Here is an 18,186-nt window from a genome sequence, read left to right on the forward strand (position 1 = left end):
TCCTGACCTCGTGATCCACCCGTCTCGGCCTCCCAAAGTGCTGGGATTACAGGCTTGAGCCACCGCGCCCGGCCAATTCATTTTTCCTTAATTAGCTTTAACTGATTTCAGAGGTAAAAAAAGAAAAAGAAACTGCCATCAATGCGGTTACACAGTGTTCTGCTGTCTTGTGGTTTGGATCTAGGGCGTGAGGCTGCCGGTGGACATGATCCGGAGCTTGAGAACAGGCCTACACGTGTGCATTTATTGCTCAGCTTTGTTTTGAAAAGAATTTCAGGTAGGAGCTTACAGGGAGACACAAAATCAAGAAGACAGCAGAAATTAAGAAGTGCTCTTAAGGTAGGTTTTGTGATTTTTGTCTAGCAGAAGCTATACAGCAATTGTGATACCAACCAGCCTTATAGTTCTGGGACATTATCTCTTTGATATAGAGAAACAAGCCAATGACCCACAGAAGCCTTATTCTAGCCACTTACTGACTGCTCACTCATCCTCTTTAAAGGTTAAACTGATTGTGATACTATTTGATTAATCCAAAGTGACCTAATCATTCACAAAGAAATACAAAAGTGGGTTCTTCATTTCTAAAAACTCTCAGGGTTTTCAATCAGAGCCCCCACTGTGTACACAGATATCAATGTCTATTCCACCAGTTACAACCATAGCAGGCACTGAGCAAAATCCTAAAGGCTACTCTGAGAAAGAATCCAAAGGCTACTCTGGGAAAGAACTTTAATTCAGTCCTAAATTTATACCCTAACAGCAAGACCTGCTTTTAAAACTGAGTCAAATTGTGAGTATGCCATTATCAGGGTATCTGTTTTGCATCTTTTCCTTGTTTTGGCTTGCTTCAGCAAGTCAAGCACTACTTTAATGATATATGATCTAGGCGTGCCCTGGGTATAAAATCTCTTCTCCCCACAGAGAGGGAATTAGGACCAAATTTTTTAAAGACCTCAAAGCTTATGAATGTTAACCACCCTTAGAAAAGGCAGACCAAGCCCAGTGGACAAAGAGCGGAGGCCACATTATATCTTCCATCTAGATACTGCAACAGAGACAGTTAAGTCAGAAAAGATTCTCTTAGATATATTCTACTAAAGAATGGAAAGAGGAAACTACCTCCCCATTCTTGAGCATTCTGTTATTTCCTTCCCAGCACCACTCAATCTTTCCATCACCGAATTTGCAGTTTACATGTTCAGAAGCACAATGGCCAGCTTCCAAGACTGCTCATGGTACCCATCTTTGCCACCAAGGTTAAACACCCATACGTGATGACACTGAAGGCATCCTCATAAGTTGGCACTTCAACAAAGCCCTCCTTGAATGGGGAAAAGACCTAGAACCACTGCATTCTGATGAGTCTCATCCCCAGCTGCTTCCCTAATGGTTTCCTATACTCATATTTCCTGGCCACAGTCAGTTCTAAAAGACATGAGGAGTGCCTACCATTGGTGTTTCTTCTAATTACTTTGGCTTCCCTGGAATAACCACAAAGATGTTTGTTCTTGGTACCTTCATACGTTTTGTTTCAGCATCCTCCTTCTCTCACCAGGTGTTCAGGATAGTGCTGGCATTTGAATAAGGAGCTCTAGACAACCTCACACCTTCAGCACATAGAATAAATCTGTCATGTGTGATTCTGCACCGTGAGTTGTGTGTGTGAGAGAGAAACAGAGATTCTCCCACTGCGGAAGCAGGAGAGGATAGAAAGTATAGCATTCTTCACTATCAGTCAGAACTCTCCAGAGAAACAGAACCAATAACATATTATATACATAAGATCTATTGTATACATAAGATCTTATTATATATACATACATATATATTATATATCTCACTCTTTTATTTACTTAAGAAATTGACTCCCATGACTATGGGAGTTTGAAAGTTTGAAAGCCATAGGGCAGGCTGACAGCTGGAAACTGAGGCTGGAGTTGATGTTACCATCTTGAAGCACAATTTTTGTCTTCTCCGTGAAACCTCCATTTTAGCTCTTAAGGCCTTCAACTGAGTGGATGATGCTCGCCCTTATTATTGAGGGTAATCTGCTTTGCTTGAAGTCAACTGATTGTAAGTGCGAAGCACATCTACAAAGTACCTTCACAGCAACGCCACGATTTGCATTTGATTAAGTAACTGGGCACTACGGCCCAGCCAAGTTGACACATATAACTAATCTGAAACTACCTTCTAATTTACTCTGAGACCTAGTTCCCATCTATAACACCAAGCGTTCTTCTGAAAGAACCACTGCTCCAAAGCACCTTCCTGGCTTCTGGTGAGGGAAGGAAGGAGGGTGGGAAGGAGAAATTAAAATTTTGTGCCTTTAAAAAGTTCTAGTCACTTGAGAAACATTCAGAAATGACATGGATAAGGAGTGGGCATCTAGTTAAATGTATGTCACCCACAGTATTTCTTCCCTCCAAGAGCAAAAATTAACCCTATTGGGTTTCAGCAATAGCCCCCCCAACAGGAATGATTTAAGCCTTTTATTCTTTCATGTCAAAGTGTAGTCAAGTATCTGCCTTGGCCAAAATGCTCATTCTACTCTCACAGGTAACATGTTCTCATGTTCTGGTGACATACATTTCATATGCACACTATTCAGGCTCTGCCTAATCTAGCTACCACTAAACTGGCAGATGACACAATTAAAATGATGACATGACTTTTTTAAGCGCACATCAGGAAAAGAAGAAAGAATATTACTTTCCCTAAGATATCAATTCTCCTTCCACATTCAACATACAAATAAAGCCTTTGAATTATTCATGCTGGATCAATCAAAACTCCTGGTGCCAAAGATGTGCTGATTCAGGTCTTCCTAACCACATTGGTCTGTCCCCTCAGAGGGCCTCTTTCCCTTCATTACCACCCCAAATCAAGGTACATTAAATAGGCTTCCAACACAATTGGGTGATTTGAGTTCACACTTCTAAAACATAAATATCTTTTTCAAATAGTGCTGTAAAAGTAGTTTAGAAGAGTAATTAAAGACTGCAAAATAGAATTCTGGAAGCCAGAAGAAAAAATCAATAAAAGTGCTCTAATTTGAGTCTGGCTTTTTGACTTTCTACTGCCTGGGAATTCACGTGCTGCATCCTCAACTAGATTAAAAGCTCTTTGAGAATGCAGGAGACAGCACTTACTTCTTTAATGGCACGATGCTGGGCATTCAGGAAACCAAAGGAAACAACCCCGACTGAATGGAAGAACCAGAATGCTGGAAACCATCATTCTCAGCAAACTAACACAGGAATAGAAAACCAAACACTGCATGTTCTCACTCATAAGTCGGAGTTGAACAATGAGAACACATGGACACAGGGAGGGGAACATCACACACTGGGGCTTGTTGGGGGGTGGGGGTCTAGGGGAGGGATAGTGTTAGGGGAAATACCTAATGTAGGTGACTTGTTGATGGGTGCAGCAAACCACCATGGCACGTGTATTCCTATGTAACAAACCTGTACGTTCTGCCCATGTATCCCAGAACTTAAAAGTATAATTTAAAAAAAAATAGAAACAGACATGGTAAATTTTTCCCTTTAAATTCCAGTATCTAACCTATAATCCTGAAGAATGCTAGCAGGACTCTTGGTAGAGTGCTTTCAGGGATCTGCAGATTTAACTGCTTCGAAACAAATACTACATTGTGTTATTCAGAGCATCAGTACAGTCAAGCAGAACAACAAACGTGTACTCGCTTCACGTCCTTGAAAGAACCACAAAGGAATAACCGAGGAAACTCATGCTGCCCTAAGGTTTGCCCACCTCTGCAGTAAGAATATAATGAACACTCATTACAATGAATTTAGGATGTGCCCGGCAGTCTTTTCTGAGTTCAAAGTGCTTAATCTCATTAGCTACCACATACCATGTCTAATCTGATGTTCAGTCTTGTGTCTGCTGTATAATTGGGTTCAATGAGTATATTTAACAATACAGCAGGTATTGGCCCTGTAGAATAGTTCAGCATCCTTAAATAATCCATTAACTAACTTGGGGACAAAGGGAAAGGAACGAAACCTCACACATTTCCAATAATAGATTGGAAAGCAAACCAGATCCAAACCCAACCAAACTTCTGGATGTAACGGCATCAAAGTTCAGCGACTGCCTTAACTTTCCAACACAAATAAGCTTTAGATACCCTTACACAATAAGCTTTAGGTTCATCTGTTCATCCATTTGATAAGCATTTATTTATTGGCCACCTACTGTGAACTAGTTGTGCAGAGAGGTTGATGAGAAACTAATGTCTGTGACAAACTCAGTCCCTGCTGTCACAGAGAGCAGAATCTAGATGACTCTGATAAAAGAACGCAGACTGACCTATTTCATTTGAGAACATAATTTATATTACTTTTTATTTCCTGGAAGCCCAAATTATCTGCAGTAATTTTTATTTGTTCATTCCCAAAATGTAATTCTAATTCTACTTTATTTAATCCTCTCCCTTGTATGACAGTGCTGCCCCTTACAGCGCATTACATTCAGTCTAGTCCCATCTACTACTATGACCTTTTCAAGCCTCAATACTGTGAGATTATTTAAGACGAAGGAAAAGCAGAACTTGCAATCACTGATAGCCAGCCATTGGTCATGGACTTTTTTACCTGGACTCATGCCAGCCCTTGTGCTAGGTAAAAACTGAAGCAACTATATAATCCTCCCAATATTCTTGAAAATAGGCATTATTATATCTCTCTCTCTATGAGAGAGAAGACTGAGGCTCAGAGGAGAGAGGTAAACAAGAGAATGGGTCAACAGCAGAATTAGCTTCAACACTGAGCTTACTGAACCAAAGGGCTGTGCTCAGACTATGCATCCTAGGACATCCTACATGTTTAGTCACTTACTGGCTGTGTGGTCTCAGGAATGGTATCCAATGGCTTTGCACCTAAGCCTCGATTTCATACTCTATACAAAGGTGAGATAATTGCTGTCAGAAGTGCTATAATTTTGACACACCTGACATATATTAGACACTGACTGATATTCAAAATGCTTCCTGTAGACGCTGCAAATACCTCCTGATAACAGCAATGCCCCAAGGTGACTGGGCCTTGCAAAGATAGCCAATGCCCCACGGTGACTGTGGCTTGAAAAGAACCAGAATATTTTTGCTTTGCTGGTAAGGATTTTTTTTGAAGAGATGTTTCCTTTAGAAATGCATTTAGAGCTGGTTTGCTCAAACATGTCTTCAGAGGAAATTGTTGAAGCTCAAGTTTAAGACACTGGGCAGGGTGCGATCTTGTTTTCCACAAGCAGATGCTGGTTTGTGGGTTTCTGAGACCCTTGAGGAACGTAGGTGTTATCCTACTGCAACCCCCTTGGCCTAAACATTTAACTAATCAAGGAAGCAATTTGGGAGGAAGTAAAGGACCCAAATCCAGTTTAAAAGATATATTAGCTCTACAACATTTCAATATAATTATTATTTATTTAGACATCCCACAGGTGCCATGGCTGCGTAATTCTATGTTCTGTTGAGGGCTCAGGAAATGACTGGGGCTTAATGCAGTTTAAACAAGCCATAACAATTTCCCAGACAGAATGCCCACCCCCATCTGTCCTTTTTCTCATCTTAAACTATTCCTTGGGCATAACCACACAACACACACTCCCAGGGAGGAGGCAGGGAAGTGCTCTGTGCATCCATTCACAAATGAGCTAGTTAAAGCCCACAGAGCACTGGTGACTTGTCTAAAGATCACATGATTGTTCAGAATTAAATGAACCGACGGCAGCAGAATCCACATCCAACCTTAGCCCTAAGCTCAGCTCACTGAGCACTGAAGATGTTCAGATCACCCAATCCACAGCACCCCAAGCACTCTGGGAATGAACACTGAGGCACGAGGGCTGAAGGATAGAACCTAAACACTGGAACTGAGGAAACATGCCTGAAGGAGGTCAGGCCTTGGACAGTGGGAGGGGGTAGGTAAAAAAGAAAGTGACAAGAAAAAAAGGAAGATATGAACCAAACCACACATGTAACTCTTGCTTTACGATTATGGAGTCATACCTGCTGCCCACCTGTGGACACCTCCCAGGGATCTAGGAAGTCTCGTGTGGGTATTTTTAAAGGTAGGAAGCTGTCATCTACGTCTCTTCTCAGCATACAGTCCAGACCTCCTACCTCCAGTGCTGGTAAAGATTCCTTCCTCTTCTTTTCTTTTTATACCTCTATTCTGCATTCACATAATTTTCTGGGTGTTTTATCAGCAACTGTGCAATGGATCCCAAATACCAGAGCTAAAGGCAGTTATCAATCTTGAGATTTATAAACTTGAAATAATATGAACCTAAAAGGTAAACTCCAGTGCCATGAAGAACAAAAGTAACACCCCAACGCATTTCCAATTCATATCTGAAATAAGTTTAGCTGTTTTGCTTTGTTTTGTTTTAAACACCATACCTTTGACTGGCATGTTCTTGCCCATTATTTTAAAATACAACGATTGCTTTGGCCTCAATAAGTGATGCCTCAAGTTTATGTATTACCTGCTAGATGTAATTGAGTAAAAGGCTGTTTGTCCCTTACTTTATGATTCTCTGACAATAGCCCCTTGCCACTCACTATTATTTTTTTCTTTTTTTGAGACAGTCTTGCTCTGTTGCCCAGGCTGGAGTGCAGTGGTATGATCTTGGCTCACTGCAACTTCCACCTCTTGAGTTTAAGCAATTCTCCTGACTCAGCCACCTGAGTAGCTGGGACTACAGGTGCATGCCACCACACCCAGCTAATTTTTGCATTTTTAGTAGGGACAGGGTTTCACCATGTGGGCCCGGCTGGTCTCAAACTCCTGACCTCAGGCAATCTACCCGCCTTGGCCTCCCAAAGTGCTGGGATTATAGACGTGAGTCATTGTGCCTGGCCTTGCCACTCACTCTTAAGACCCAAGACCTAGCTCAGAGGATGGGTCCTGAGAGACCACACGTACCTCTGTCCGAACATCAGTGTGGACTTGGTCTCAGCCTCATTGAAGACAGAAGGAGAACAGCAAATGACGATGGTGGTTCTGCAGTTCCCACCCAAAGAGTCCTGAAGAATCCGAGTCATCTTGCTGTCCCGGTATGGCACATGTGTTTTCTATTTAGGAAAAGAATAAGTCTTGGTTTTGACAGCCCATTCTGAGAAAAACCAGAGGCAAGCAAGTCAGGGATGAAGACACTGAGCTCAGAAATCGAGTAAAACAAGAACTTGTGGCCAGGTCTTTGGATCTTGCCAAAGTTTAAAATGCCCATTCTTTGACCTACGTCATAGGAAATTAGCATCATCATTCATACTTTTCAGTAGATGGGAACTCCCAGGGAGCGGCCATCCACAGCCAGGATTCCCTCTGTCCTTTTCCAAACAGAAAAACAAACCAGCCTCTGGTGTGTGGCAAACGGACCATGAGGACCCAAAAGGTGGTTTCTCATAATATTATTTAATAGACGGGGGCAGGATCACTTACTGTCCCTTCTGCCAAAGCAGAGATCACATTTCCAAGAGCAGACAAAGACTTATTGATATTTTTAGCTTCATCGAGAACAGCTCCCTCGGCACCAGTTTTGCTGACCTACCAGAGAGAAAAGAAAGCAGTGAGCAGCACAGGACAGTGGAAGCACAAAGTAGAAATTTCAAATTCACACAAGGGCAAAGGGGGACAGCCTCCTGGAAAGCAAGGAAAAATAAAAGTAGGGAAGACCCACAGTGATAAAAACCATCCTTCGCGTATGAGGCTGGGGATTTGGTCTCTCCTGCCATCATTTTCCTCTCAATTGGGTTTTAGTGGAATAGCTGAAATACCTCAAGTGGTGGAGCTGCAGATGCTTCCCCAGGGGCCATCCATCCAGGGAAACCAGGCTCCAGAAGTGCTGTCACCATGGGTAGCTCGGGCCCTGGGAGACTGAGCCGCAGTCCCCATGCCGAAGGGAGCCCAGAGGGAAGCATGAAGAGAAAATGTTGTCCTGAGCCACAATGAATGGGCATATTGGAAAAATGTAAGTTACAAGCTCCAAGTTCAGGCAGATGACTAGATGTGGTAGGGTTGGTTATCCAGACTCTGTTCCTTCCCTACTTATTCTCACAACAAGGAAAAAATGAAAAATATCCAAAAAGCAAAAAAATTGGGAGAGAAATGAAAAGTCAAATGTATATTGCATTGTAAATTTGTCTTTTTTTCCTCTACAGCCAGGGGGACCATGCAGTTTCTCCTTTGCTGTGTTATTGTTGGTAATTTCATCTTGACAGCATTTGCTCTAGGTAGAGGGCAGTTTACAGATGCTAGAAAAAAAGGGGAACTCAACATGATTCATGTCTCTGCTGACTGGACAAATGATGCAGGGGGAGCAGCTGCTCTCTCAAGAAAGGAAGCAAGGAAGCAATGTTCAACTACGCAAATTCCAATCACATATAAAGGAGAAACTCCTGATGACAGAAATGAATTCATGTCCAGGGGGAGGTTTATTTCAAAAATAGAATAGATTCTCAACTCTCTTGGAATTGTTTGTGTGGCTCCCCTGCTTACACATAGAGAAATCATGTAGCTGACGGGTCACAAACAGTAACAGTCTGTGTTATTTTAAGCAGTGTTATTTTAAGATGCTTTCTTATTTGAGCATCTTAACTCCATGAAATATACAAGGCAGGTACCATCTATCACCCTCCTTTGACAGACAGGAAACTGAGCCCCAGAAATATCAGACTGCCAGCCTAAGGGAAGAACGCCATTCAGGAGAGATGGGAACTAAAGCCCAGAGTTCTCTTCTACAAGATCACACTGACACAGTCATATGAACACATCTAGGGCAAAGGAAAACAGGTGTGTGTGAGCAAAAGAAACTCTGTGAAGGACATGATTTCAAACACCTCATAAATATCATTAGCAATAACCACTGACACTGTGCAGAGGCAAGCCTTCACTCCAGTCTGCCAGTATTAAGCAGTTTTCAGGTGTATTTAGGCTCTAAATGAACAACAATGCTCCATTATTTCCATTCTGTTGCACATCTGTTTAACTAAAGTCACAAGTCCATACTAGTAAAATTTTAGATTCCCAACTAGAAATACACAGATGACTTTCTGCTCACGGTTTTACAAATACATACTAGAGGACAATCCAAGTAACCATTACTTACGTGCATGTAAGTCACCATAACTTGGCATACAGGAACTCAGTGGTGTCGTGCAATAAGTGGGGATCAATCATACAGTTAGGGAGACTGACCAAGCTTCAAGGCTGGCCTTCATGGGGACAATCAGCATGATGTCAGTGATGATGGAGGCCAGAGGGCATTGTGCACATGGCCTTGCTCTGTGATGTTGCTCAAGGGAGGTCAGTGCCTCAAGACAGGGTTTGGCAGCAGAAGTCTCCACTGGTGCTACGGAAGTGAGACTGGAGATTCTGGGAAGCCTATTGCTCTGGAGTACAGCCCCCGCCAGGGCCTGGGAGCAGGGTGTAGATGACAAAAGAGAGTCTGGACAAAACCAGAGAATAGTAAAGGCTTGCAGCTAAGGCTGATTACAGGCCGCACTGCATGAGACAGCCAAGGCCTCCCACATGGGATACCGTCAGCCCATGCCTACTGCTGGGAGAACCAGGGAATGCAGGGAGTGCCTCAGGTTCCAGCAAAACAAACCTGCAGAGGCAGGACTGCCACATTCCAATGGCAAAGCTCGGTCCTGGCCTATTAGAGTCGGGTACAACATGGGATTTACTCTTTTCTTAGAAGTGAACATCCCTCCCACGTGTGCAGCTGCCTCTGCCACAGGCTAAGTCAAACCAACTCTTGCCTAACATCATCATAAGGGCCCATCGGGATAAATCAGAGTTGGCATGCAAAGTACCTGCCTGCGACACCAATAAGAGACCTCAGGACCAGAAAAGAAAGCAGGGAAAAAGGGTTAAACGTAATAACACCTTGGCAGAGGCTCAGAACCTTTAAAAGCTCTTTAAAGCAGGAAAATAGAAGAGCATAAAAATTATACCATTGCACACTGAAGCAAATAAAAGGGGAAAATTATAGATAATACAAATAAAGAACCAATTACCTTTTCGCTCCCAGCCAAATCAACCAAATAAAGTTTCCCACTGAGTTTTTTTTCAGTCTCTACATTCTCTTGTTTAATATTTATCAGGAAGATACTGTGACTTCTAGAGCTGTGTTCATTCATGTCTGAAAAGGAAAATAGTTTACTGCTCTACAAAGAACATGTAGGTTTAGGTAGCAAACCTCTCATCTAAAAAGCATAACAAGTCATGCCTAGTAGCTCCATTTCATTGAAGTAAGTCCAGCCACTTTTAAAAATTATCTGAGACCCCTGTTTCTTCTGAAAAACAATGCTCATTCTAGAAATACAAGATTTTAAATGTCTTCAAGGAGCAAAGAAATTAATCTAAAAATCTTAGTCAACAGTTTAAGATATCAGATTTTCTAGCTCTACCTGAAGCCCCATCCTCTAAATTCCTACTATAGCATGACTTTCCCCTTGAAGAATTCACTACTTCCTCCCCTGCCTTACTTTAAATTCCTCAGACTTTAACATGATTAATACATGATGTAGTCTATCTTAGTCATGTGCATAAGCCTTGCCTTATCAGTAATATCATAAGCTTTCTTAAGGAAGGATTAAGACTTTCCTAAGGAAGGATTAAGACATACACTTCTATAACCTATGCTAACTGCAAAGAAGTTTTCAAAAATTAAATATGCTTCATTAGGACAGAGTACTGGAAATAAAAATCCTTGCAAATCCTCGTCTTTGTCTGCCAAGCAGACAGAGACCCCAGCAACCATCCTATTCAGCCTTCACCAGCAATCATTTCTCAAAACCATCTTACCAGATTATATGCAAAAAGCTCTAAAGATTCATTTTTTAAAAACTGTCTGAACTAACAATTAATTCAGCAAAGTTGTAGGATACGAAATCCACATGTTAAAAATCAGTTGCATTTCTATGTACTAACAATGAACAACCCCAAAAATTAAGAAAACAACCTTATTTATAATAGCAAAAAAAAAAAAAAAAGAATAAACTACTTAGGAATAAACTTAACCAAAGAAGAGAAAGACTTGTACACTGGAAACTACAAAATGTGACTGAAAGATATGAAAGAAGACACAAATAAATGGATTGATTGGAAGACTTAATATCATTAAGCTGTCAGTATAACCCAAAGCAATCTACAGATTCAGTGCAATCTCTATCAAAATTTCAATGACATATTTCGCAGAAGTAGAAAAATCCATCCTAAAATTCATATGAAATCTCAAGGGACCCCAAATAGCCTAAACAATCTTGAAAAATAAGAACAGAGTTGAAGGTCTCACACTTCAACAATATAATGGACTTTGGAGACTTGAGGGGAAGTGTGGGAGTAGAGCAGGGGATAAAAGACAACAAATAGGGTGCAGTGCATACAGCTGAGGTGATAGGTGCATCAAAACCTCACAAATCAGCACTAAAGAACTTACTCATGTAACCAAATACTACCTGTACCCCAATAACCTATGGAAAAAAAAAATAAAAGTTACCACAAAGTTACAGTAATCAAAACAGTGTGGTATTGACATAAAGACAGACATATAAATCAATGGAACAGAATAAAGGGCCCAGAAATAAATCTTCACATATATGGTCAAATAATTTTCAACAAGAATGTCAAGACCATTTCATGTGGAAAGAACAGTCTTTTCAACAAATAGTGTTGGATATCTACATGCAAAAAATATATTAATGTTGGGCCCTTACCTTAGAGTACATGCAAAAATTTATTCCAAAAGGATCAAATACCTACATATAAAAACTAAAACTATAAAACTCTTAGAATAAAACACAGGAGAAAAGCTTCATGACATTGGACTCATCAATAATTTCTTGGATATGATACCCAAAGCACAAGCAACAAAATAAAAATAGACACTTCATCAAAATTAAAAACCTTTACATATCAAAAGACACTATCAATAGTGTAAAAAAGCAATCCATGGAATAGAAGAAAATTTTATAAATCAGATATCTAATAAGGAATTGATGTCCAGAATACACAGAGAACTCCCTACAAGTCAACAACAACAAATCAACCTGATTAAAAAAATAAATACAGATCTTGAATAGACGTCCCTCAAAGAAGATATACAAATGGCCTATAAGCACATGAAAAGATGCTCAACATCACTAATCATTAGAGAAGTGCAAATCAAAACCACAATGAAACAGTACTTCACACCATTTAGATGGCTATTACAAAAAATAGTAACAATAACAAGTTGGCAAGGATGTAGAGAAATGAAAACTCTAGTGTTCTGCTATCAGGAAGAGACAGTGGTACAGCTGCTGTAGAAAATAGTAATAATAGCAAATAGTAGCGGTTCCTCAAGAAACTGAAAGTAGAATTACCATAAGATCCAGAAATTCCACTTCTGCACATATACTCAAAAGAATTGAAATCAAGGACTCAAATAGATGTTTGCATACCTTTCTTCATAACAGCATTATTCACAATCGCCAAAATGTAGAAGCCACCCAAGTGTCCATTAATGGTTAAATGAATTTTTTAAATGTTGTTTATACATACAATGGAATATTATTCAGCCTTAAAAAGGAAGGACACTTGCTACCACGTGGATGAAACTTGAAGACATTATGCTAAGTGAAATAAGTCACAGAAGGACAAACACTTTATGATTGCACTTATATGAGGTACCTAGAGCAGTCAAATTCATAGAGACAAAGTACATTGAGCAAGAGGAGAATAAAGAGTTGGTGTTTAATGGGTTCAGAGTTTTGGTTGGAGAAGATAAAAAAGTTCTAGAGATGGAAGGTGGTGCCGTTGCACACAACGTGAAGGTACTTAATGTCACATAAATGCACACTTTAAAATGGTTAAGATGGCAAATTTCATGTTAAGTATATTTTACTGCAATAATAAAAGAAAAACCTTACCAGAATGGTAATAATAATAGCAATTTTTCTTTAGACTAGCAGTTCCAAACCAAGGCACCAAAATGCATTATCGGATATGCCATAAATAATTTGTAACTAAAAACAGCTTCAGAAACAGAGTGAATAATGTAAATGAGAGATGCTACTACTGTAAGAATATCTGTCTTACATTCTTTCATGTGTGTGGGGGGGGTTTTAAGAAAGAGAAAAAGAAGTGGAGTTTGAACAACACTGTATCCAGGTCTAGGCTCACCTATGAAAGTTGCTATATATATGAATATCATCTGATACATTGCTCAGATACAGAAAATGTTGAGAATTACAGTTCTGGACCACAGAATCAGAGAGTCTTGGGTAGAAGAGACTCAAAGAGTCTAGACCAGTCAGCCAACCAATGCCTGAATCTCTTTTACAACATAACAGTGAACTCACTACCTCTCTAGGTAGCAGGCTGCACTTGGGGCAGCTGTAATGGTTGGAGAGTTCTCCTCATAGGGGTCGAATTCTGCCTCCCTAGAGCTCCAACAATCATGGGTATTCTAAGCATTGAGATGGAACAGAACAAGCTGACCCTCTTTCTTAGTGTCAGCACCTTCAACACGGTAAGCTATATTACATCGTCCACACACCCTCCTCCAGATTTTTTCCCTCACGCAAGCTATAAACCCTTAGTTCTCTCAGCTTCTGTTCATGTGAACTCACTCTCATTTGTCCACATCCCTCTTAATAAGATAGACAACTCTCATTTTTCACAGACCCTCTGCTGCCCAAATCCCATTTGCACTGCTTCCCTGAGACGCAATGAATATACTGAGGAAGGAACTGCAGAGTCAATGAGCCGATCTGAATGTGTCTGCTAGTAACACGTCGGAAGGCTTTCCCTAAAGCTCCTGGCTCTGCTTTCTGACTTCCTTCTTCCCTTTCCTTTTGTTTTTTACAGAGGGCAGAAATCTAACATGGTTTATTTCCATGTGTGTGACTGCAACGTATTATAGAATTTGTTGGTTTGGAATTTTTTTTAACCTGAACAATAACATGATTAAAATAAACAAACTGAGGAGTTTACTCTTTCCCTCCCTTTGGTTGGCTGGTTGTTTATTTTTCCTAATGTTCAGGCTTAGGCTGTTATCAGGGTCCAGTAAGTCTCACCCAACATCTCCAAGACCTCAGAGCCCTGTGGACAGCAGAAGGCACCCTTTCCCATGACTGCCTAGACACACTCATAGCACACATACCCTAGCGTGTGTGTCCCAGCACTGCTCTCTAACCACCTTCCCATGCATTCTTTCATTTGTGCCTCATTCCCCACCTCCCTCGGTTGGTAGGCAGACATCTGTCTCCCAAGCTACAGGGGAGGAAACACCCCCACCATGCTTACTTGTCACAGCCACGTGTCGGTTTGCTTTGCCTTCATCTATTACATCCATGACTTCCTCAGGGCTCGACACAAACCGCTCAGTGCACCCCTGGAAGAGAATCAGTTCAGGTTCAACATTAAAAGAGTTGAAAAGCAACAATATTTTGAAAGGGTGGAACATTTTCCTGTTTATCTTCTAGAGGTGCAGATAAATAGAAAAGCTGAAATATCGATCCAACAACTTCTCCTCCTTACCTAGGGCTTGAATTCTACATTAAAGAGAAGTCTGAGCAAGCCCTAGGAAATACAGAAGTAAACCAAAAAAAGAATTGTCAAGTTTTCCTAGGTTTTTGAGTACATATTCATACTCAACAGCAACACTTTAAGAAGACAGAAAATCAAAGAAGAAAATCAATGAGCGAAGAAATGGATGAAGTTTTGCTTTGCCTTCTATCTTTATTTATTTACCACGATGGCCACCAATAATAGATACTTTGATGTTCCACAGATAATGCTATAATAAGTGTTTCCAACTGCAAAGTAAAAACAATTGCATTCAATACCAAAGCCCCTTTAAATGTGAATAATATTAAATAATAATGTCATAAAGGAAAGATACAATTGAAGAAAATAAATGTCAGTTTTTAAAACCAGATGAGTATTAAATTTAAGGAGCCTGATTAAATGCCTATATGCTCTTTACAGATAATATTCTGTGCATCTTATGTAATAATTATTATGACAGAGACTGGAGAGAAATTAATGGCATCACCAATCAAATCTTCCTCATACCTTTACATACGGGACTCTGTTTTTATCTTCATGAACGGCCAAGTTGGTCTTGGATACTACAGAGGTGAGAATGATAGCATGCAAAGAAGAAAATAAAAGACTCTAATTAAAGAAGAAAATAAAAGACTCTATATTGGAGGAAAAATGGAAGTTTGTTACATAGGACAGGCAAATCTACTCTCTTTGCAATATGCAAGTTTAAGCCGTGGCTGAAAATGAACAAATACCCTGAAGGCAACAGAGTATCTCTATAACTTCTCATTAATTCCTTAAGCAGAAGTGTGATAAACCATTTCAACCTCCCCGGACTTTTGTTACAGAACAAATAAAGGACAAGCACTGAGGTTACTTACCATCAAGTAAGTCTCTTATTTTGTCCAAGTAGATCTCAAAATAGGAAACCTAGTTAAAAACAAATTGAGTTGGGAATAGACATGCCACAGTGTATTTCAAAAATACCATTATTAGTACTTATGAAAGCTTTTGTGATGCATGGCTAAGAAGAGTAAGAAGAGGGGTTCAAAGTGAAGACGCAGAATCTGGCCAGCTCTACTAGGATTCTCCTGCTTCCTGATAGCTCTATGCTTTCCTAAGTGTGGACCATTCTCCATTCCCACACATCACAGTTCCCTTTGGTTGTCATTCAGGTGTTCTTAACATCGTGTGCTAGACACTTACAGGAGGACTCTAGACTTTATGTTAGACGAGCACCAAGCAAGTTTAGAAAACAATCAGTAGGCCTCACCTTATTGCATGATACTGACAGTATCATGAAGGAGGGGGGACTTAGTCCAAATGTTCACATGCAAGAAGCCGGGAGAGGACAAGGGCAGTGTTTTTAGAACTACAAGAGCTCAGAAAGGTAACTGGGCAAGAGCTGGTAATGGTGGCCAGCTCTGGTGCATCCAGGAAAGATCTGAACAAAATGGGACTTGAAAAAAGATGGTTAGACTGTGAGAAGAAAAGGAGGCCTTCCTATCAGTCTCAAGGCTCAGCTGCAGCACCGCCTTCATCAGCATCGCCTAAGAACCTGTTTGAACTGCAGAACCCTGAATCCTACTGCAGTCCTGCTGAATCTGAATCCCAGAGAACAGGACCTAGGAATCTGGTTCTCAATTCCCCAGGCGATTCTTATGCTAGCTGATGTCTGAGACCTGCTTTAACTAAATATGTGGTCTTAGGGACTCAATTCACACATACCAAGACCCTATGCCTCAATTGGCCCATCTGTCACATGAAGCCATAGGGCTTTACAATGTCAAAAATCCTCCTCCAGGATTCTGTACTCTGTTTATATCTGCTTTCTGCCTACCCAATAAACTTATCTGCCCTATGTTCATAAGTTCTTTTGAAATCTAAACAAGGGAATGGGCAGAAAGGAAAACAGTTGTAAAGTTGTAAAGCTGAGATGTGACTACTCAGGTGAAACCTCATCTCTATATCCCAGCTCTGGACCAGTCATGGGGAAGCAAAGACTCTAAATCCAGCACTGCTCCCAGTTCCGACTCAGCCCTGATCCATTATTGTTAATGTGCCTCGGTCTGGAACCACCCGACTGGAACCATTCCAGCTACTCTGAGATGTGGGATCCTAGCTTGAGCCCTGGAATCCACTGCTGGGCATCTCTCCTGGCGGCCTGTATCCCTAGGAACATCTACCTACTTGAACACCTGTCAGACTCCCCTGTGAGTCTGAGGCCCATCTCTCATGGACGCATCTATGTGACATTTCAAAGACTCACATCTACAGCTTTGTCTAATGCTGCCACACTCCCCAAATCCTTATGGGTCTGTTTGGCCTCCAATCCTGCACATCTCTAACCCAGCCCTTCCTTCAGCCAACTCAATTCTAGTTCAGCGCATTCTATTTATTTCAGATTTATCTGATTTTCAATTCATTGTCTATTATTTTTGAGATCTTAAACATGTGGCCTTATTTCCATCGATTACAGAGAAAATTAATTATGTCTTTAAAAAGTCACAAACTAGATACTGGCAAATCTGGCAGTTAGAATCATATTCACATTTAACGTCAGTAGAAACAGGATTCTGATTTTATTAATTTCTGCTTTTGGTGTGTGTGTGAGGGTGGCGATTTCGTTGTTTTGTCATTTCAAATATTTTGTGAGACCAGGCGGAAGAAAAATAAATAGGCATTGTTTGGCACTAAGAAACACGATGTTTAGAAATAAAGTTTAAAACCTCAGTGGGACTCATTTTAAGGAGCAGATTTTCAATATTGCCTTAATCAGTCCTCTTTTTCTTGATTTAGCCTCTTGCTACTCAGTTCAAATTACAAAGTAGTCAGCAAGTAATTTGCCCACTTATAATTATTATTTATAAAACAAGTAAGCATAACTACAAATGCTACACAGAAATCTGGACTGTAAAATTCAGTCCTAGAGACTAAGAGTGTTGTTTCTCTCCTCCCCCAACTTCATGCTAGGGCTGTTTTTATCTTAATAAGATTCTAACACAAGACCCTATTTTGAGGGCAGTAATTGGTTTAACATCTTATTCCAGGATTATCACATAAGAACCCTGCAGTAGTTTAAGCTATTTAAATGCAAACAGCCCTAAAGAAGCACTAAGCTTCTAAATCTTGATCCCATCAAAGCAACAAGCTTCTGTATCCTTAGACATAAAGAATCTTGGCAAGAAGGAGAAGCAGGCTTTAGCCAACAAAAGGACTCCTAAGGAAAAGTGATTTGCTAGATGTAATTTAGAGTTGGGCAAACAGTTGTTGCCTTCTTTTCATGTCATTTACGAAAGGTATATAGTAGTAAGGGGAGAAGTTTAATATAATTGAAAAGGTATCACATGTGCCTAGACCTAGGTCAGACCTTGGGTCTAGTCTTAGCTTTATCAACAACTTGCTGTTTAAGTTGGGCCTTCTAACTCTGCATCTATTTTTTTTTAGACAGAGTCTCTCTCTGTCACCCAGGCTAGAGTGCAGTGGAGCGATCTCAGCTCACAGCAACCTCTGCCTCCCGGGTTCAACTGATTCTCGTACCTCAGCCTCCTGAGTAGCTGGGATTATCGGCACACACCACCATGCCTGGCTAATTTTTTTTTTTTTTAGTTGAGACAGG

At 40.6% G+C, this 18,186-nt stretch overlaps 1 protein-coding gene across 1 annotated transcript in view; it reads right to left on the minus strand.

Annotated features, from left to right (window-relative positions):
* The window catches only part of KIF5C (kinesin family member 5C), a 156,005-nt gene that overhangs the window by 71,445 nt on the left and 66,374 nt on the right, over positions 1-18,186 (minus strand). Inside the window, exons 5-10 of the mRNA XM_011943067.1 lie at positions 15,449-15,497; positions 15,096-15,151; positions 14,325-14,412; positions 10,052-10,176; positions 7,473-7,577; positions 6,957-7,105 (exon numbers count right to left, since the gene is read on the minus strand). Coding sequence (XP_011798457.1) covers positions 6,957-7,105; positions 7,473-7,577; positions 10,052-10,176; positions 14,325-14,412; positions 15,096-15,151; positions 15,449-15,497 — 572 coding nt within the window. The remainder of the gene's footprint in view (positions 1-6,956; positions 7,106-7,472; positions 7,578-10,051; positions 10,177-14,324; positions 14,413-15,095; positions 15,152-15,448; positions 15,498-18,186) is intronic.

Source organism: Colobus angolensis, unplaced genomic scaffold, assembly GCF_000951035.1.
Source record: "Colobus angolensis palliatus isolate OR3802 unplaced genomic scaffold, Cang.pa_1.0 Scaffold215, whole genome shotgun sequence".
Taxonomy (NCBI): domain Eukaryota; kingdom Metazoa; phylum Chordata; class Mammalia; order Primates; family Cercopithecidae; genus Colobus; species Colobus angolensis.